Source organism: Xyrauchen texanus, chromosome 6 (assembly GCF_025860055.1).
Source record: "Xyrauchen texanus isolate HMW12.3.18 chromosome 6, RBS_HiC_50CHRs, whole genome shotgun sequence".
Classification (NCBI taxonomy): domain Eukaryota; kingdom Metazoa; phylum Chordata; class Actinopteri; order Cypriniformes; family Catostomidae; genus Xyrauchen; species Xyrauchen texanus.
Window position 1 is genome coordinate 8538363 of NC_068281.1, and position 23118 is coordinate 8561480.

General features: G+C 38.0%; 1 protein-coding gene and 1 pseudogene across 1 annotated transcript; both read left to right on the top strand.

The window, feature by feature from the left end:
* Window positions 1-23118, top strand: part of LOC127645075 (alpha-2-macroglobulin-like) — a 47968-nt pseudogene that overhangs the window by 6517 nt on the left and 18333 nt on the right.
* On the top strand, window positions 2958-9279 carry LOC127645076 (PYD and CARD domain containing). Its single transcript, XM_052128597.1, has 5 exons — window positions 2958-3112; window positions 3765-4013; window positions 4103-4165; window positions 8540-8656; window positions 8882-9279. The coding sequence occupies exons 1-5, from the start codon at window positions 3064-3066 to the stop codon at window positions 9277-9279; spliced, it is 876 nt and encodes a 291-aa protein (XP_051984557.1). The 5' UTR covers window positions 2958-3063.

A 23118-nucleotide genomic window follows, 5' to 3' on the forward strand; every position in this document is an offset into this window, starting at 1 on the left:
CCCCCAGGGCTATGGCAGTACTAACTACGCCACCCCTTGAACAGGACTAGTAAGGGCAAGGGGACTCTATGTTGCAACAAAAAAAAAAAACATGCACAGGCTTGGTTTAACAAAGTAAAAAAATACAATCTTTATTTTTGTTTCAGTTAAAAATGAGTCGCTTTTGGTTATCAATAAATAACACGAACATACATCATTTGACATAGGGATAAGCCATAGCAGGGTGGGCCACCGGATTAAAAGCTTGCCCAGGCCTAGGTTTCAATACCACACGTGAACTAAGGCACACCCTTAAGGTAGAACCAACTCTATAAACTCAGCCTACGCAATCACAGCAATCATGCTCCTTGAGCCATTTCTAAAAGGTGTACACGTCACAGCATTACACTGCACACATTGGTTCCAAAATGGGTGAAGCACTAAGGAAACTAGGCTAGAACCTGGTGCGCTAGTATATCCCATGGGCCCAATCCATCCCAAGACTATTACTGGGGAGAGGGATAAAACCAACGACAAATAAGAAAAGAAGAAATCGCTAGCCGGTGGTCACAATTGGTTCACTAACACAAATCTCTTACAACCCACCGGTTAGCGAGAAAAGAAAAGAAAAAAAAGAAAAAAAAAAAGAAATAAACATTACCGAAAAGTGTCTAAAAAACAGCACCTGCACATTCATACACATTTAAACATATTCAAGAGAACAGCAGCCGACAATGGATTGGCTGTAGCCTCTGCCTGCCGTCTAACGATTGCGTGGGTAGACAGTGTTTCGGCGCTTCACCACTTCAGCAGGGTCACGAAACGCTCCTCTGTGTTCATCAATCTAGGCATTCCAACATGTTTCGGAAGCATACACACACAAACAGTAGTGCTGTTGGCAGACACTCGCAACACCTTGCACTATATACAGCACCCCGGAACACTGCTGCACTCCAACCCGTTGGCAGCTAGCTACAATGTATCACTCCCGGCATGAGGACCCCAGGTGCCTATATACCTGCCTGCTCTCAATTTCTAACCACTCCCACCCACATTAGGTACCATAGCAACACGGGGGGAGTGAAAGCGAGCCGAAGCGGTGAAGGAACGAGATGAGAGAGAGAGAGAAACAAAGACAGTCTCAAACCCACAGGCTACACCTATACAGGTTTTATTTCTATAGTCATGTCCTAAATTCATTCATGTTGTATTGTCTAGTTTGACAGTGTAGGTACATTAATAGTTTAACCACTTCCTTGTAACTTTAATTCTGTTATTTTTACAAAAATACGCCTTTGTATCTCACCCTTGCTATACTTAGCTTTGTTTTGTGATGTAATTGCTGCCATTGTGCTTTTATGTAGCGTGTTATGGTGTTAGTTATAAGGACGTACACATCCCAGTTACAGCTGATATAACTGTCCTATAAAAACAACAGTCACCAAAAAGTTGTGGTAATCCACAATATCCACAGCTTAAACAAAATGTTTCTGCTTACCGGTGACAATTAGAATGTAAGTCCAAACGGCTGCAATATCGTCTCCGGATATTTTCAGGGGAAAAAAACAAACTACACAACAGCGTCAAAAATGCGAAGTAATGAGCTTAAACTTGTGTGGCTTACACTCAGGAACAAAAGAAAACCAGAGTGAAAGATTTTTCCAAAACTGTTTCTTCATTTCACTTCTGCACTCTTTTTTTGTCTTCAGAAGCAGTATGATAGGTTGTGGGTGAGAAGCAGATCCATATTTAAGTCCTTTTTTCACAATAAATTCTCCTCCCTGCCCAGTAAATCTCCACTTTAACTTTTTTCCCGGTGATTCACTTTATTCATTAATATCGCCCTCTACTGGACAAGGAGAATAATTGTATCTCTGTGATAAAAACAATGTGATGTTGTGTTACGCAGCAATATATGTAACCTATATGTTTTTAGGATGGATGTAAAGCTCAAAATTGTTGTTTAAATGTGTCTCAAAAATCACTCTCTCTTGTCCACAATCAGCATTAAGCAGCTGGAAATCTTCTCCCAGAGATTTCACAAAGTATCTGGACAAAAACCAAAGTTATTAAGAATTTCCAGGAACATCAAAAATAATATTTAATATACAATTTGTAGTTTATTGTTGTTGTTTTTTTTTTTCATTTGTCTTTATCTGTCTACTGTTGTGTTTGTGTGGTTCTTACAGAAAATATGGTAAGAATACAGATATTTAACTTCTCTATTCTATAGGCTGAACATCTTTGATCCTGAACCTGCTGGATTGAATCTTCACCCGCTCCCAACCTGTCAGTGTTGTGTTTACATAGTTGATTCTCATCAGTGGATTAAGGTTGAACTGATTTTATCAGATTAACTTTAAACAAATTAACTAGAGGAAAGGAGAAGACTTGAAATCAAGTGTCCAAGACAAGTGATATTGTGCCAAACTACTTTCAGGTCAACATGTGTTAACATGAAAATGATTATTAAAAGAGTTGAAGATCAGAAATAAGAAGTTGTATGTACTGCAAAAATGTGGAAAGAACTAACCAATATAAATCCAAAGAAAGATGAGTCTAGTCTGTCCCAAACTGCAAGCTCAAAAAAGCCACAAGTGACTTGCAACTGATACAGTTGATCCTTTGAAAAGAAGAAGCTGGCTAGGATAGGCCATTCATAGTCTTTTATTATTACTAAAACTGTGTATCAGTGGCTGACAACATGTGCCCAGGTCTGTTCCCCAGATGAAGCCTAATGTAGTATGCTTCTTGTCAAAATCTTTACATTCTCCAGTTTAATGTTAACAAGTACCATTGTGGCCTAAATGATCATCGTGTTAGAAATTAAACATCAGCGTCGATGGAACAGACAAAGCAAATGAACAGGCCTATTCTGACAAGTGTATCATGTGGCACAGCAACCAATCATATCAAACATAGAACAAATCACTTTCATTTTCACTGAAATCCACCTCATTCTTCCTCATACATGAGCAAACATTGTGTTGGAACAGATTGTTTCTGACACTGTAGGTTTACAAATTAAAGGGATTAATAGATTTATATCTTAATTTGTGGGATCGTCAGGTCTTTTGCACAAACATGAGCGAAGACAACCAAGATGAAAGAGAGGAGCGGCAACAGTGCAAAGGTACAAATTATAGACCTACATGTTTTAATACACAAAATGTCTAGAACTCTATAGACATAAGTGCTTATATATTGAGAAAGGTGTTCTCAGGAAATGGGTCTCTGCTATTCAGGAAAAACTTACGTTTGGAAGTAAATGAAGATAACAGATATTTTGTTTCTGAGAATTTTGACTCCGCATTGGAGGGAAAAAAAATACAATTAAAGTGGTCATCCATTATGCCTTAGGTATTTTGAGGACAATGATTTTGGCATATGTAATTGAAGTTTAGTAACAATTACATCATAACTGACTAATGTATTGTAGCCACAAGTTTCAGATATTGCATTCTCCACCAATTTAATGCCATGATCATCTCCACTCGGTTTTCCCGGTCATGTTGTCTTGTGATGTCTCTATATGGCAACGCTTTTTGATCTATAACTGGTTTAGTTTGAGTACTAGATTGATTGCTGGAACAAAAGAGTTATTTTCGGAGGAGCAGGTGGGAGGAGAAAGCTGTTCAGTATGTTTGAACAGCTGGGTGTTTTTGTAGATCTCAAGTTCAAGATATTTGCCACTTTTCTACCGTATATAGTTATGAACATTGAACTACATGTTTTGTATGTATGTAAAAGCTGCAATATAAAACATTTAATTAATTAATCCCCAGAGGCCCAGTTTGTGGATAAGAACTCTGCACATCTTATCCAAAGGGTTACTGCAGTGATGCCAATAGCAGATCATCTAAAAGACAAGAATATGCTACATGAAGAGCAATACTCAAAAATCAAAGCAGAGAAAATCAGCCAGGACCAAATGAGGTTGCTCTTTGAGTCATTAAAATCTGGAGGAGACAAAGTGAAAACATGCTTTTATTATTTACTGGAAGACAATGAACAACACCTTTTTGAAGAACTGGGTAAGATAATCTATTATAGGTAGTCCTAAAAGTTTATGATCTCCGTACTACTGGTGCATGAATAATCTGTCCTTTTTTTGTATTAACAGGTGGTGAAATCAGGAAACGCAAGCCGTCAGTTCCAGAAAGCCCAATACCTGCAAAACGTAAAAGTGAGTGCACCATGTTGTCATTAGTATCAATCACATATATGTCAAATGCTTAAACACTGAAATCAACCACCTTTGGTAGGAATATTTAATTTTAAGTCTATTTGCACCCCAGAGTAAATAGCATCTGCCAGACATAAGGGATAAACAAGGGCTCTACCAAAGACTGCAATAGTAATACTCTGTTGACATATCATGGTATTTCGCACGTTTCAAAAGAAAACGTTTTTGCATAAATGGAGTACGAAATGCAGTAAAACTAATCCTGGACTCATGTCTAACATGTGCACAGAATAACAGAAATATATGACAAACTAACCAATAAATGTTGCTGCAGTGGCGTGAGGTGTGAAAATGGTGTGTGAATGTGTAGTGTTGTCAGTGCAGAAACAGGAAATACATTCCTATAGACACATCCTCTTGCAGAACATGAAACAGCTTGCAACTGTGTCTCAAGTACACTTGAATCAATGTCAAATATTAGTCGTCACTAATCTGACGCAGACTTGCGGTAACATACGAATCGTTTAATCTGTTTGGGAAACACAATGTCAGAGTCAGTCAGAATCAAATCGAATGTTGACAATTTATTGACCAGGTAACAATCAATTCCAATTAGACAGTGATAAGTCAAAGTTAGACATTTTATCAAAACATAAGAAATTCGAATTGCAATCACCTGATATAAATTACACACAGTCAACTGTGTGGGCTCCTCTGACTACAGAGAACCCTGAGCAATGTGTCACACCTCCTTAAATACCCAAACCATGGACAAAGGGGTTTTTGGGAGTGGTTAGGTTTGGAAGTCCTGGGGACATACCTCCAGAATTATAAAGCATTTGGCGAAGACCTTATAACTTTGTTGTCATTAAGTTTACAAACCTGGGAATAAGAGCACTATACCAGATGCACTGAGACATTTTAAATGATACCAAACATGTTCCACTAGTTAGATGATTTTTGTGCCTAAATTGGCCTGAGGTTAGATAGAGGTCAGATGTGAGATTTGTGTTTTATTGTCCTTGCTCAGTAGGATGTGTTGACTCAGGTGAAGATGTTCTTCTGTGTGAGAGTTTTTATCACTTGGTTCTCGCAGTTCTTTTACTTTTACGACCTCTTGATGTCAGCCTTACAAAAGTAAGCTGTACTAACAAGAGAAGTTGTTGAGAGGCCTTTATTATTTTTACATTGCCCACTTTGATCCTGAAAGGATCACGTAGCCCTCTCAACCAACTTCAGTATCAGGTATACATACATAGTGGAGCATGGCAATATTATGCCTGTTTATCATCACATTCAACCTTTGCATTAGTAATTTTAGCAAACATGGGCCAAATTACCAAGCAATCGATATAATAGAGGACATCCAGGGCGCAAACCACCCAAACATATTGAAAAAATTTCCCCATAATCCCTGATGTCCGGTGTTATCAGCTAATTCTTTATTCAACTTATCCATTTCCTTTAATACCTTTGTGAATTCACCATCATTATCAGTGTGAACTGGGATGTATGTACAACATTTGTCACCAAACATTTTACATACTCCTCCGTCTTTAGCAAAGAGGTAACCCAGAGCTATACGATTCTGTTTAGTCATTTCAATTGTGGCATGTAATTGTTCTTTTACCAAATCGAAGGCCCGTTTAGTTTTATTAAAGAAATGTTGCTGATTATAATATAAGTAACCAGTCCACTCAGTGTTTTTATTTGGGGTTATCCATAAAAAGATGGATTCAAACCACTAGCAATTTCGTTTCGGGCTTTGAACTGGTTTGGAATACCTCTAGGCTGTCCAACACTGTCTAGATATACTTCAGGGTCCCTTGAGGCATCACCTTTGTTTCCGGGTGTTTACCCATATCTATTGTGTTGGGGGTGCGATAAGGAGTTCTGAATCATTACCAGAACATACCCACCACAGATCTGCCACCCCTCTCATATTGTTAAATGTTTGTGTGGATACACCGACACTTTGATTTGGGGATGTGTGGTTGGCCTTGGTTCCCTACACCTGAGAACAGTATTTGATCTGAAACTATTTTTTATTGGATGAAGTTTTGTTACCCGTATCAGTGAATTTGTAACATTCAGCCTTCTTAAACTTGACTCAGGAAGTCCACCCTCTTGGGTGGACTGGCACCTGGCACTGGCCAGTTGGTACATTGGGAATTATCCAGCATAGTTTCTTTAATACGTCCACTGGCCCTGTAAATTAAACAGTTAAAAGAGCACATTGACCCATTCTGAAGCACTGTTGTTACATTATGGTCGGTACAGGTCAGAGTTATTTTGTCGGTACCAGATAGTGGCAGATTGATTGTATAGGTCAAACATAGAGGCCTCCTCTTAATCAGCTTCCCCTGATGAGTTAAGGATGCTGTTGTATTTATTGGCATAGGGATAACATAAGAAATCAATGCACACTATACATCGTTTACCACCAGCGGTGTAGTTCATCCACAACCACCATACATTATTTCTAGGAATTGTAATTACACTTGTGACTCCTTGCTGATGTGTTGACGCTGAATGGGCATAGGCAAGCACGACCGCCTGCCATATGCAGAGCGTCAGTAGGAATGTTTTCATGTTGACTGTTCCGGGTACCTCCTCAGGTCCTCCTAATTCACAGATTCCCGGTTTGGCACTGGCACAGCTCCTCCAGTGTTCAGCTCCTCCAGTGCTTTCACCGTTCACCCTTGAATCAGTAAGGCCCTCCTCCGGTGCAGGTTTCATGTAGCTTGCATGGATCCTCTGCGGTTGATGGTCAGTCAGCACTCCTGTTCTGGTCACCACCAGTACAGTTGTTGGACCCAGGTAATTAGGCTCACCTAACTTGGTTGGTGTCAGACATTTCACTGGGACCTGCTGGTTCGGAAACAAATGGATGAGTGGGCTTTTCTATTGGAATAGGTAAAGAAAGAGAAACATCACCATTTATGCCATTCAATGTTTTAATTAGGGAATCCACATATTCCTCAATCACCACCTCCATGTCACCTGTGGAGAGAAAGCCACCGTGGCCTTTGAAGCAAGGGGTCAGGAAAGGCCTACCCCTTAGTATTTCAAATGGAGAGTATTTAACAACAGAGGATGGTAACATTCTGAGTTCAGTCAACACAGCCAGTAGAACATCAACCCATGTTCTTCCGGTTTCGGTGCAGGCTTTGTTTAAGCATTCTTTTAATGTTTTGATTTGTCCGTTCAAACATGCCTTCCGACTGTGGGTGATACGGTATGTTGATATGCCAATTTATGTTTTTAAATTGATCATTTATAGATATTGGTTTCTAGGTACATTTATAGATAGACTTGGTTTAGATAAAATTAATACCTATACACTGACTAAGAATTATTTAGCAGATTTCTTATTCTAATATTTCTGAACATCTGGGCTTAATAGATTTTAATTTAGTTCACATTTACACTCTGTTGACAACTTCCCCCATTGGTGCATTGGGTCCATTATAATGAAAATAAATGGGATTTCTTTAGCCAGGTTGCCTTACATTTTAATAAAAAACATACATTGAGATAAAAACCAGTCATAGTTTATATATATACATTGATCAGCCACAACATTAAAACCACCTGCCTAATATTGTGTAGGTCCCCCTCGTGCCGCCAAAACAGTGCCAACCCGCGTCTCTGAATAGCATTCTGAGATTATATTCTTCTCACCATAATTGTGCAGAGCGTTTATCTGAGTTACCGTAGACTTTGTCAGTTCTAACCAGTCTGACCATTATCTGTTGACCTCTTTCATTTGCGTCCACAGAACTGCTGCTCACTGGATGTTTTTGGCACCATTCCAAGTAAATTCTAGAGACTGTTGTGAGTGAAAAGCCCAGGAGATCAGCAGTTACATAAATACTCAAACGAGCCCATTTGTTTTTCACACACAATAGTCTCCAGAATACTCTGAATGGTGCCAAAAACAAAACACATCCAGTGAGTGGCAGTTCTGTGGAAGGAAACGCCTTGTTGATGTGAGAGGTCAGACTGGTATGAACTGACAAAGTCTACAGTAACTCAGATCTGCTCTGTACAATTGTGGTGAGAAGAATTGCTATTTTGAGATGCAGGTTGGCGTTGTTTTGTCAGCACAAGGCTACATAATATTAGGCAGGTGGTTTTAATGTTGTGGCTGATCAGTGTATATAAATGTATATGAATACATTTGTTTTTTGTTTTGTTAAAACTTCGCATTCATCATATATTGTGCAAGGCTGTAGGACAAGAGCCTAACATTTAACATTAAACTAACTCTATTCATAAATATATTGATAATACATTAATAAATATAAAATTAACAAGCACAATGAGGATATAATAAGCGCTGTTTTGTGTTTTTTTTTTCTTCTTCCATAGAACCGAATAATGAGAGTAATTGCCCAGATAACTATAACATAGCCAGTATCTCAGCACCAAGATTTCCACCAGCATGCAATACATCAATCAATGTGACAAGTATAACTCATGTTTCTGGTAAGGAGGAATTTATTCATTTTTGCTTATTTGGTTTAGTACTTTAATTAAGTTGTACTATGCCATCTTGCTATTTTAATGGACACAAAGAAAAAAGCATAAACTAATTATTACAGCAATTTGTGTATGGTGATTGAGTTTACGCAAATGTGTGGACACCAATTAAGAACCTGTTTTTTGCTTTAAAATGCTGGAACCTGCTGTGGAAAATCAACCCTCCTATAGACTACAAACCCGCTGCACCCGAGAAAGAGAATAAACTCACTGCACCCAAAAAAGTGAAAGAGACCCCTGCAACAAAGAAAGTGAAAAATCCCCCTGCAACAAAGAAAGAGAAGAAACCCGCTGCAGTGAAACAGCCAGCTCTACCCAAAAAAGTGAAACAGCCGGCTCTACCCAAAAAAGTGAAACAGCCGGCTCTACCCAAAAAAGTGAAACAGCCGGCTCTACCCAAAAAAGTGAAACAGCCGGCTCTACCCAAAAAAGTGAAACAGCCGGCTCTACCCAAAAAAGTGAAGCAGCCGGCTCTACCCAAAAAAGTGAAACAGCCAGCTCTACCCACAAAAGTGAAGCAGCCGGCTCTACCCAAAAAAGTGAAACAGCCAGCTCTACCCAAAAAGTGAAACAGCCAGCTCTACCCAAAAAGTGAAGCAGCCGGCTCTACCCACAAAAGTGAAACAGCCGGCTCTACCCACAAAAGTGAAACAGCCGGCTCTACCCACAAAAGTGAAACAGCCAGCTCTACCCAAAAAAGTGAAACAGCCGGCTCTACCCAAAAAAGTGAAACAGCCAGCTCTACCCAAAAAGTGAAACAGCCGGCTCTACCCACAAAAGTGAAACAGCCAGCTCTACCCAAAAAAGTGAAACAGCCAGCTCTACCCACAAAAGTGAAACAGCCGGCTCTACCCAAAAAAGTGAAACAGCCGGCTCTACCCACAAAAGTGAAACAGCCAGCTCTACCCACAAAAGTGAAACAGCCGGCTCTACCCACAAAAGTGAAACAGCCGGCTCTACCCAAAAAAGTGAAACAGCCAGCTCTACCCAAAAAGTGAAACAGCCAGCTCTACCCAAAAAAGTGAAACAGCCGGCTCTACCCACAAAAGTGAAACAGCCGGCTCTACCCAAAAAAGTGAAACAGCCAGCTCTACCCAAAAAAGTGAAACAGCCAGCTCTACCCACAAAAGTGAAACAGCCAGCTCTACCCACAAAAGTGAAACAGCCGGCTCTACCCAAAAAGTGAAAAAGACCCCTGCACTAATGTAAGAGAAGAAGCCTCCTGCACCCAAGAAAGATAAAAATCCTGCTGCACCCAAAAATGTGAAACAGCCAGTTCTACCCAAAAAAGTGAAAATTCCTGATCCAACCACAAAAGCAAAAAAGCTTTCAAATTCTGCCCCAAGAAACAGAAGTCTCTTTCTCCAAATGCATCAATGCAATCAATGCATCACAGAATGCAAAGAAGCCAGCAACTAGGAAATAAGAGATTACTAAGAATTTTGTTAAGCCATAAACAACTTTAAAAAGAAATGCAAAAAGAAATGTATTCTGTTTGCATAGATGTAAGTTCAACATTTCTCAGCTTCTGAAAAGTAATTTGTTTCATTAAAATATTTTGTTAATATTTAATTAATATTGAATATAATAAAAAAAAAAAACTATTGTACATATACATTTTTTTTATAGACTCAGACACTATATTGTTATAAATGCACTACATCAGGGGTCTTCAACCATTTTCAGGCCATGGAGTCCTTGATATGTAGAGAGATAGGGACCCCTGTTGTATATTGTCTGAAAATTGAGTGTTGCATTTTATGCCTATAAAAACGTGTATGGTACCTCATTATGGTATGTTCATATTTGATGATATTTACATTGCAAAGCCATTAAAATAAACATTAAATTAATTATAGCAGAGGTCTGCAACCTTTTTCACATGAAGTGCTATTTTTAATTTTCCTTGTTAATCACTGTGCCACACCCTCTCCAAAAAAAAAAAAGGAAAAAAGACAGACAGACAGACCGACAGACAGACAAACAGACAAACAGACAAACAGAAAGACAGAATGTCCATGCAGAATAAAAAAAACTTTTTTTACTGATAGGTCTATACCTGGAGTCTTAATCTTACGTTAGTGATTGATTTTATACTGTACATACGTTTCAAAATTACAATGAAATTCAGTTTGAGGAAAACTTTGTAATGAGGGCAAAATTACTATGTGCACCAGGGCTGGATTGGCAATCGGGACGATAGGGAGAATTCCCGATGGGCCGGTCAAAATTGGCAGGGTTAGGTCTGCATGTTGATTGACAAACTAACATCTATCATCATATGTCATCAATTGCCAACAGTCCGTAACATCTGGTAGGTGTTTTAATTTCAAGGATCTGAATTGCTTTCCTTATTATAGCAGGCAGTCTGTATTTTATCATCTCACACCCAAACAAATGAGAGAGTATGTGAGAGACGAAACTGCTGTTGCGCCGCTTCACTTAGCGCGGGAAGGATCACGGAAGATCGATCGAGAACAGATGAGCTACTAATAACTGAATGGATGAACGTGCTTCAGGTACAAGATCATCACAAGTTTAATGCTGACTGCAGTCTCACAATCTCAATCAATTAATCTCTGAAATCCTCTTCCAGCAGTAGAGAATGATAATAGCAAAATTTTTTTGTTTTGTTTTGTCACAATATAACAGAATAACAGAATCAGCTCTCAAAAGATTATACTCAACGAAACAATCTGCACAGAGAGCCTTCAATTTTGTATCATGCCCTAAAACCCTCTTAAAGAGACAGTAACCATTTTGCCTCTGTCCTGAACATTTACATTCCCAGTAAAAGAGAAGTACAAATGTGTTATTTTTAGACCTTTATTTCACTTTTATCATTGTAAAATGTCAAGTATTTGAATGGCATGTAAACATTTTAAAACAATCACTCAACTTTCATTGTTTCACTGGATCTGTTGCTATTTTAATTATCTAAAATACAAAGTGCTGACCATTTAAAGTGTAAGCCTTTACATCTTGAAATAATTATAATCAGTTACAGTTCTACATTGTTATATGCCTAGATAGTCTTTAAAATAAATTAGTTTACCCAAAAATGAAATTTATCTCATAATAAACTCACCTTCATGCCAACCCAGATGTGAATGACTTTCTTTCTTCTGCTGAACACAAATTATGCTTTTAAAAAAATGTCTCAGTTCTGTTGGTCCTTTCAAAGCAAGTGGTGATCAGATCTCAGAAGGTAGAAAAATCACATAAATGCAGCATAAAAGTAATCCATACAACTCCAGTGGTTTAATCTATATCTTCAGAAGCGATATGATGGCGTGGATGAGAAACGGATCAATATTTAAGTCCTTTTTTACTATAAATTCTCCTCCCTGCCCAGTAGTGGGCGATATGCATATGTAAATCACCAAAAACTGAAGAAGAATTCTAAAGAGAGAAAAGCACTTATGAAAGTGAAAGTGGAGATTTAAAGTAAAAAAAGAAATACTTAATTATTGATTTGTTTCTCACCGCTTCATGTTCTGCAGAAGAAAGTCCTACACATCTGGGATGGCTTGAGTGTGAGGAAATTATCAAATATCCCTTTAACATTCACTTATGAAGTCACATACAATGAAGTCTTTACATGGAGAGCTTAAATAATTTTCAAGTAATTGCACATATTGCATATTTTTTGCAGTGATCTTGTTTTATTGTTAACATCTTCACCTCCAACCCCCCTTCTGGGTGTGGGTCCACTCCGGCCCTGGTGCAGAATAACCAAATAGTGATTTTGTTATTCGAATAGCCGTATAAAGCTCCTAGATTGATGCAAGTGGCTAGAGACGTTCCTATATTTTATACTTTTGCTTATTGATATTATGCAAGAATATCCATGTATTCACATTTAACCGTTGTCAGAATATAATCATATACTTCACATTCCTGTAACCAGCTTGTATGGCATTATCACTGCATATGTCTATCCTTGTATTCCTGTGTTTATGCATGTATGTTTACAGACTGAAGCCTCATATGTTCAATGTGTGCGTTAGAAGACTATTCCATGCTTCTTCTCTATCCTTGTAAGGGTTGCAGCATTGTTGTACCAACGTGGGAAACTGGAGCATTGCGTGCAGTGAAGTATATACTTTTGGATTCTTAGTATATGGATAGGTTTCCCTTTTGACCAGATGAGGGTTCAAAACAGGCTGCAGAGAGAGCTACATTTATAGTTGTTATTTGTTCAGACAGTCTGCACACAGGATGCCTTTTAGACATCTGTGTGTATGTGTGTACTTTGCTGAGCATGATATTTACGAGTGCTTTTGCTAGAATGTAGGCAAGACTTATTTTGCAATGTATCCCTTCCACCTAACCGCAGCTTCCGCACTTCAATAGGTCATAACAATATGACCTGACACCCTGAATTACAACTGCATCAATTGTGCAGAGATCGCTGTACCAAGAAAGGAAGTCTTTCTTGGCACAGTCTTAAGAAGGTATGAAGACCTTATCTTAAAAGTTTGATCTTCATGAATAACAGCTCAGCTCTCTGGCATCTGACTTCCAGCTTTGAGGCCTCATCTTACCATCCATACTTTAACTTTTCTTTCATTTACTTCCTTAGTTCATTAGAAACAATACAAGGCATTGTACTATTATTAGGTTCATTCCAGGACTTAGTCCTTGGATATATCCTGAAGATATATCTACTTAACATTTTGTAATCAAATATAATTTTTTCTATATTATTGCATTTATTCTCATTATTTCATATTTGTATTCATTTTATTCACTTCTTTAAAATAAAATGAGTTATTCCTTCTACAAATCATCTGATTTATTGAAGTCATTTTCCATCTGCTGGATCTCACTGCACCATAGATCATATCTGATTTTTCACAATTCGTGTTGTCTGGAGAAAATTATTACTTTTTTAAGTATTATAATGTTATATTATTATTTATATAAAAATATATTTATTTACCCATTATGGCTAAGCCCCATTTTCAGCAGTCATTATTCCAGCCTACAAAGAATGTACTGTCACCCAATCCTTAAGAAATCATTGTGATCATTTGGTGCTTAATATTTTTTTTCTTATTATTAGAAGAGTTGAAAGCTGCTGAGGTGTTGTGCACAAGTTGTTTAACACTTGCAAGTCAAATTTTGGTGTTAAAAATGGCCAAAAAGAAACAAGTCTCCTGAATTTCATCATTCTAATCTGGATCTAACCAGGGTAGGGAGGGAAGTGGATGCCCTTTACAACAAGAAGACAAGTACAATGGAGTCTCTATAAACAGACTCCTCTCAGGTAAATGGTCTGCACTTATATATCACTTTTTTAACCTTAGCGGTTTTCAAAGCGCTTTACACTGTGACTCATTCACACACACACACCCAATGACACAGAGCTGCCAATACAAGCCAAACACTTGCTATATAACCAGCACTTAGTTGTTGTTTAAATAATAAACTGCACATATTATTGCAAAGTAAAATTAGCCAACAATTGACTAGCAACACAGATAAAGCTCTTTTTATGATCATTGGTCAGCTTTTATTAAAATGGTTAAACTTGAGAAACTTCTTAAGCAACACATTATTGATTAGAAGGAATATTCAAAAATTACACATTATTTGACTAGTCAGGATAACATGTGATTATAGTGTGTTGAGTTGCCATCATTGTGAAATCTGTATTCATGATAATCTTTCAAGAAGAGCAGCCCTACATTTTAGAGGATCTGTTAGAATTGCCTCTTAGAATGGGAAATGGATCAAAAGTAACTGGATTAATAATGATATATAAAACATCTACTAAAACGTCCTTGTGTTCCTTGAGCTACCAAAATGTTACAGTGTGTGCAGTTTGCTTACCTGTCTCCAATTGGTTTACAGATATAGCTTTTTGTGTAAATGAAATGTTGCGATATAGGAATACATGTTCTTAAACAGTTTTTATAACTATATTTGTGCTGGTGGTACTCTGATTTTAAACTGTTCTCACAGTTTTCAGCATGGGACTGAAAATATAAAGAGGTATAAGAAAATGTATTATTTCCATTTACAGAGTGTCTATTTGCACCCGTAAATAGCATCTGCCACATGACAAACCAAACAATAAGAGTTGCTGTAGTGGCATGGGGTGTAAAGTCAGTGTGTTAATATGTTCTGTTGACCTAGCACCTGCAGTTTGAATCCATGTTTTGCCCCACTCTTTTTCCCCATCACTGATATACTGTATAATATAGAATAGGATTGATCATGATGTCATAACAGTGAAGCCACTGCGCTGCCATATTGCTATGCCCAAACCTTCCAATGCCCCATTGACTTGATAGGAAATCGTCTAATTTCAGCGAGTAAACACTAGTCATTCAATCACTAATTGTATATCTGAAATCTGCATGCATATCCCTACAATGCAAACGTTCTACACATGTAATTATTTATTTAAAATCCTGAATCTTTAATTTTTCTTGAAAGCCCGAGCGAGTTATGTATATCTATATCAAACAGTATCCACCTCTAACAAACTTCATCAGCGAACAGATCAGCTAAATGTAAAAACGTTCATTGAAACTCAGGTAAGATACAGACAGACGTATTCAGACTTATTGTGAACATATAAGTGTTTGTTCTGAGTTACTTGTTTATGTTTTCATCAAAAAGTTCTTATTTCTCGCAGTCACTTGAATAACCGTGCTCTCTCTCCCTCGATCACACATGCAGATAGGGAGACATGCAAAGTAAAGTTGGTTAAAATTAAACTGATATGCTGGTTTAAATGGCAAACAATCATGTATGTATGTACTTAAATTAAAAACAATACAATCCCGGGCATTTAAGGCGGTCTGACTATTTTTAAATCCCTTTCAGGATTATTCATGAATTAATGTTTTCCATTTAAGTTCATTATAACTGAACATATATCATGAGGTCGAGCAGGATGAATTTGAGAAGGACATGACATCGTCATCATTCCCAGCGTCAGAACCAGCGAGCGAGACGAGGCCGTGTGTTCCTGTGGAGGGCCGGAGCTCGTCACGCACATAATGTATCGGCATAGACACGTTGTAAGGAGATTGAGGGGCTCGTGGGGTGTGTGCCAGCACGAGGTCCTCCTCAAATTCATCGTGCTCAACCTCACGATATATGTTTAGATATAATTAACTTTAATGGAAAATGTTATTCAATTATTAGACACTGATGAAAGAGAAATACAGTTAATGAATCATACTGTCATAGTTTTATAGACACTGCTGGGCAGTAACAGATTACATGTAATCTGGATTATGTAATCAGTGTACACAAATTAAGTACTTGTAATTGGATTAATTACATTTTAAAATACTCATAATCAGACTACAGTTACTACAGTTTTATAGATTATATAGTTACATATCGACAAGGCAATGGCAGTAAATTGTTAATAGCCTAATTTATTGATCGTCCAAATAGTTTATGATGGTTAATGTTGATTTTATGGTCATTAATGTTCATGATGTTGCTAGTGTTCTATGCATTAAAAAATGAGCTCTTTTTGTGAGGCTTTGTTTTGTGTTAATAATTAAGAATGGAATACATTTTCTACCTTTTTGTACTTTTATGTTAAAAGGATGGAGATGCAGTATTAATATCGATAACTGCATTTGCAATTCGATAAGAATATCACTATATACAACACCAACATTGTCTACCCCCACACCTCTCTTTTCAAAATCTTCATTTGTGTTCTGCAGAAGAGTGTCATACACATCTGGGATGGCATGAGAGTAAATTATGAGACTCAAGAGAATTTTAAGATTTGGTGAACTATCTTTTTAACGTCACCAGTGTAGCTCTGATCTCAAGAAAAAACAATGGGTTCTCCACTCTTTGGCATGGCTGAAGATCTGGACTGCCTACCAAGCCTACATATAGTAAGTTTAAGCAGTATTGTGGAGCTGGAGAATTCCTGATGATGTCAACCAATACAGCAGCTTCGGAGAAAAACATTTTTGGAGATTTTCGTAAATGATGTTCATTACTACAGTTAAATAGTCTGTAAAATTGTAAATATCTAATATTTTCTGTCTAATAAAAACATTGAATAAGGTAAGCATTGTCTCATAGCTTTTTTCCTATACAGGTTTTATTTCTATAGTCATGTCCTAAATTCATTCATGTTGTATTGTCTAGTTTGACAGTGTAGGTACATTAATAGTTTAACCACTTCCTTGTAACTTTAATTCTGTTATTTTACAAAAATACAGTGCTGCCTCTTTAACTACACATCTCATACTAAATAAAGGGTAAAAAGTGATATTAAAAATGTTAAATAAATACAAACAAACAAACCTGCAGTCTTGTATCAAAAGATACACTAGTGTGATTCATTGCAATAATCATACAAAAAGAAAAACATCCTCAACTACAATAACCTTAAAACTTCAAATGAACAAGAGCTTAAATCTGATTAAAAAGTTAAAATGTTATTTACAGAAAATGTTTTTTTACCCCATAGAATCATTCATTATTGCTGTACATGAAATGCCATTAAAGGGTAAATGTCCATTATCATCGAGCACACAAAACACAGTTATGGTTGATGGTAAGTGACTTTACCATCTTTGTGTTTGTATCAGCATGAGATTTATAATACTTGTGCACTTCATGGAGTTTTGAAGTGTATGTACAGGAGTTCAGCGGCAGGAGGGCAGTGTGACTCTCTGCTCGTCCATCCTCTTGGCCTGTGAACGCATGATGAGACTGAAGAAGTCTTCATCCGGGACAGTGGGACCACGGGAGGAGGGAAGAGGGGCGGCACACCTCTGATCATCCAGCCGAGACCCCTGACAGGACAAAACAATGGAACAAAACATGTTTCATTCTGGCCCTGCAACTTCAAATAAAAACAACCTATCCTACCATAATGCTGTTTTTATGTAAAATAATAAACATTAGCGAGAAAACTGAAAGGGAACATTCAAAATGCTTTAAAAGAAGTCAGTTCACTCGGTGCCAGCTATTTTCTATGTTTATGTTTAAAAATAGACAACAATGGTATAATCTCTTCAAGCTCAATTTAAAACGAGGTCTTCCATTAATTTTTGTACAGGAGGTCAGTCTCCTTGTCCTGTTTCTAGTTAATTACAACTTGTCTTTTACCTGACACTTGACGAGAATGTCGAAGAACTTGTCATCAGGCTCAGTGGTGTCCGTGCTGGTCATAATCTGACTTAAAATCATCTGTCTGCTGTTAGTGTTACTGTGTTCAGTCAGGGTGTGCAGGCCGGGCAGACTGTTTCCTGATCCTGCCCTCCGTTCGTCCAGCCTCCTGCCCTGAGCACCTGCCAACAATCTGAGAAACGGCTCCTGACCTGGAGTCGCAGCAGACTCTGAGAACGCTGGAAAGAGTGAAATGTTAAAGGTATCGTTCGCTCAGAAATGTAAATTATGTCATAATTTAAACAACCTCATGTTGTTATAAACCCATATGCCTTTCTTCAAATGTAACACTTAAGGAGATGTTAGGCTGAACGACGTCTTCAGTCACCATTCACTTTCATTGAATGGAAAAAAGAGGCAATGAAAGTGAATGGTACTGCCTTGCCTTCTCTTTTTTGTTCCATGAAAGAAAGTCATATGGGTTTGTACATATTTAATGAACAAATAATAACGTAACAGAAGAATAGTAGCTGGTAATCAGAAGGTCGCTGGTTCGATCCCCACAGCCACCACCATTGTGTCCTTGAGCAAGGCACTTAACTCTAGGTTGCTCTGGGGGGATTGTCCCTGTAATAAGTGCACTGTAAGTCGCTTTGGATAAAAGCGTCTGCCAAATGCATAAATGTAAATGTAAAATGTAGTCATGTAATTTATTAAACATTTCAACAATGCCTATTTCAATTGGGTAGGTAATATGTTGTGTGTGTGTGTGTGTAACCTACATATATATCATTGCGTTTTAGCTAACGTTACATCAAGTTCACCTGTAAAAGACCTAACGTTAGTGCTTGTTAGCAGATCAAATTATGGATGGCTGTAGCTACATAGAAAAAGTTGTTCGCCTATAATCATGTTCGTTTGCACGTTATGCATTTTAATATTAAATTCCTGACTTGGCTAACGTTACTATCGCCTATCTTGTACAGTAATATTAAACCCTACGTTACCGATTTTCCAATGTTGTTGTTAATGCTAGATTAGGGCTAATGCTAGATAAATGCTGCATGCATGCCCATGGATTTACTATGGTTAATGTGTAAGGAATAATTGACGACAGGCCGTTGAATTATTATAAAATTTATATTTTTAAGGAGGTCCCTTTTTAAATGTAAATTGATTTTCAAAAATTATATGAAAAATTATAATTTCGTTATTTTACTAACCCAACTAATGACTCGTCTGCGCTTTATCAGTAGGTTGCACGACACATGAAGCATTTTGGGTTTTTTTTAGCTTTCACTATAATAGATATATAAAAATTTATTTTAATATATCTCTTTACATAAATACTATTTTCCACTTAAAATCTATAATTTCGTTGTTTTACTCACTGATGAGCAAAAGGTCGAGGCAGAAATGACCATGTACCTGCAGGAAATGGCCATTGATGGGGAAGAGGACCCGCTGACCTGGTGGAAAACGAACGACAAAAGGTTTCCGTTCATGGCAAGATTAGCACGGAAATATCTGTGCATATGTGCTACCAGTACTCCATCAGAGCGGGTCTTCAGCACAGCGGTTAGTGTAGTTACTCCAGTCCGCAGCTTATTAAAACCAGATAAAGTGAATATGTTGGTGTTTCTGGCCAGAAACATCGAAATTTAAACATGGTCTATGGTGAAAGATATTAGACTTCTTTACGCATTTTTTCGCCATCCGCTGCGGAGCTATTCGATTTTGCATATAATTTTTTAAACGTTCATTTGTGTAGTTCATATTACCACTTTACAATATTTCAGTAACATAATTTATTTTGTAGCCTGTGCTGAAGTTAATTGTGCTGCTAATTATAAGTGAAATGTTAATGCCGAGTTTCGGTCTGAGTGTTGTTCCCGTTTTCTTGTTCTTTATTTGTTGTTCTTCTATGTTTTAATAAATGTGTGTTTTTCATATTCACCTTGTTTCTTTCATTTGATTTGACATTATGGATTTATGGCCAAGGACATTTTTCTTTAAAAGTATTAACCAGACAAAAGTTATTTGACGTTCGCTGGTCTGGGTTTATCTTAAACTGCCGCTTCAGTGTATACAAGAGCTATGTGACTATAGCGGCAGCCAGTAACCGCTAAGAGGCTGAGTAGAGGGAATAAAAGTTGACGCGTTTCCACTGCAGATCCAGATGGTTTATTGTAACATTGAAACAAACATGATGGATGTTGACAGTAAAGTAAGAAAAAGGCAATGAAGTGAAATTAAGCTAAATGAAATGAAAACGGTCAACAGAAAGTGAGCGTCCCAGCAACTCACCCCCTTCCTACATACTAACAACACGCAAACTAACAGGTAATATGCACCTACAACAAGTGACGTAACAAACTGAAAGTAAAAATTTCAAAATAAAAAGACATCAACCCAAACCTGGCACCTACACTCCAGCCCCTGATTATTACACCCCAAAACTGTAATAATCATAACAATTACAACACAATCATGCAAATTATACATCACTGCGTAATCATTTGCATACATAGAAATCGCTAAATCTTATTTCATAAATAATGTATACACAAATGTGTGTAAATGTCCAATTCTTCAATGTGCGAACAGTGTCCGTAATCAACTGAAGTAAACATGTCAATCAAACATTCTTTAGTCAAAGTCTTCGGTAAGTCATTTGAGAGCTCTCATAAGTCAGTCAGTCAATTAGTCTGTCAATTAGTCAGTCGGTCATAGAATAGTTAGAAGTCCTCCGTTTCAAGAAGAAGGCAAACTTTAGTAATGGGTCTGGTCAAGCAGGAACTCTTGGTCTTGATTCTTACTTGACGTGTCAATCCCCTTTTATCCTGTGTGATCTGAATAATCTTGCCCATAATCCATGAGCTCCTTGGGGCAGTATCATCCACTACAAGCACAATATCTCCCACTTGAAAATTGCGTTTCTTTACCAGCCACTTCTGGCGTTCTTGTAGTTGAAGTAGGTACTCCCCGATCCATCTCTTCCAAAATAGATCTGCCATATATTGGATCTGTCGCCAACGTCGTCGTGAATATAGATCATCCCTTTTAAACAGTCCAGGTGGTAAAAACGGCTGTGTTTTCAAGAGGAGAAGATGGTTAGGAGTTAGGGCTTCCAAATCATTAACATCCAGAGATGCTCTGGATATTGGACGATTATTAAGGATTGATTCAACTTCACAAAGGAGTGTGTAAAGACCCTCCTCGTCTAAACTTTGTCCTCTAAGAATAGAATTTAAAATCTTCCTTACTGATCTTATAATCCGTTCCCAAATTCACCAAAGTGCTGAACCAGCCGAGGATTAAAGTTCCACTTAATTCCTTTTGAAGCAGAAATGAATTGATCTGATTATGATTCCAGTTTTTTATAGCCTCCTGCAGTTCACGTTGGGCACCAACAAAGTTTGTGCCATTGTCTGAACGAATCTCGACAACTTGTCCTCGACGTGCAGTAAATCTTCTTAATGCATGGATGAAAGAGTCTGTATCAAGTGAATTTGCTATTTCAAGGTGAACAGCTCTTACAGTCAAACATGTGAATATCACTCCATAACGTTTTACAACGCTCCTTCCCCGTTTTACTTCAAAGGGACCGAAGCAGTCCACTTCAACATGCGTAAATGGTGGTTTGTCAGGTGTGACTCTATCTTGTGGCAAATCTGCCATCTGCTGATGACCCGGGATTCCATGAAGACATCTGCAGACCACACACTTGGACAAAATTCTTCTTATAGCTGTGCTAGCACCAGGGATCCAATATCTCTGCCGCAAATTAGCCAACATATAATTCCGTCCACAATGTCCAATGTCATGATGAATTTGCCGCAGAATTAAATCTGAAATATGTAGATCCTTGGCCAGTATTACCGGATGCTTAACTTCTTCAGGCATCATAGCCTTGTCCAGACGCCCTCCAACTCTGATGACATCGGAGTGAAGCACAGGGTTAAGTCTATAGAGTTCACTATTCCGTTTTACCAATCCATCTTTCCGCAGACTAGCCAGTTCTTCAGAATATCTCTTCCTTTGGCAAAGACGGATAATCTCCAATTCAGCTCTTTCCAGCTCATCTGAAGACAACAATTTAGCAGGCACATTGGATCTGAATTTTCGTATCTCTTTCTTAACAACAGTCTCTCGTTGCAACTTGTCCATATCAGAGTAAGCAGTCATCAACCTTTTCCTTTCCTTGCTGAGATCAATTAGGATATTCCTGAATCGAAGGATCCAAGCTACACCTTTTTTCAATCGCATCCATGAAGAGTAGTAATTAAAGTATGGCATAAACTCACTCTTGTTGAACTTGCACAGCATTCACCAGAACACTCTTTTTCACTTCTGGGTCACAAGACGACATCTCACCTACATCAGAAGGATCCATGGGCCACAACTCTTGTGGTTGAACAAGAAATGGAGGACCAGAAATCCATATCTGGTTCTTTAAGAATGAATCAACCTGTAGACCTCTGGATGCTAGGTCAGCTGGATTGTTTGAAGAATTCACATACCTCCATTGTCTGATTTCAGAAACACTTCGAATTTCAGCAACTCGGTTGGCTACAAAGCATTTGAATCTAGAAGTCTCATTTTGGATGTACTTGAGGACAGAGGTGCTGTCAGTCCAAAATACAGAATCCTGAAATTTCATCTTCAGCTCTCTCTTCCATGCGACCAGCAAGTGTGGCAGCAGTGAGCTCCAGACGAGGGATAGTGATAGGTTTTAAAGGTGTCACTCTTGCCTTACTCATTAAAAGAAAGGAATGGGCACGTAGTTGATCATTATGAAGTAGTAAATATGACACCATGCCATAACCCTGCTCACTGGCGTCCGAAAAGTGATGCAATTGGGCAGATATAGCTTCTCCAAAGTTTTCAGGCTTTAAACACCTACGGACCTTGAATTTCTCCAATTCATGAAGTTTCTCCAACCAACTCGTCCATCGCTGAATGTACACTGTTGGAATAGTGCTGTCCCATCCAATTTTTTCTCGACACAGATCTTGAAGTATAATTTTGGCACGTAGAATCACAGGAGACAGAAAGCCAAGCAGGTCATAGATGGAACTAATGATAGAAAGAATTCCTCTTCGAGTAAGAGGTCTATCCTTGATGGTCACCTTGAATTTGAAGACATCAGACTCAGCACACCACTGCACACCCAATGCTCTTTCCAAAGGTAGCATGTCATGTTCCAAATCCAAGTTCTTAACTTTCTTATCTCTGTCTTCCTCAGGGATGGCATTTAACACAGTGCGGCTGTTACTTATCCATTTGGTTAATCG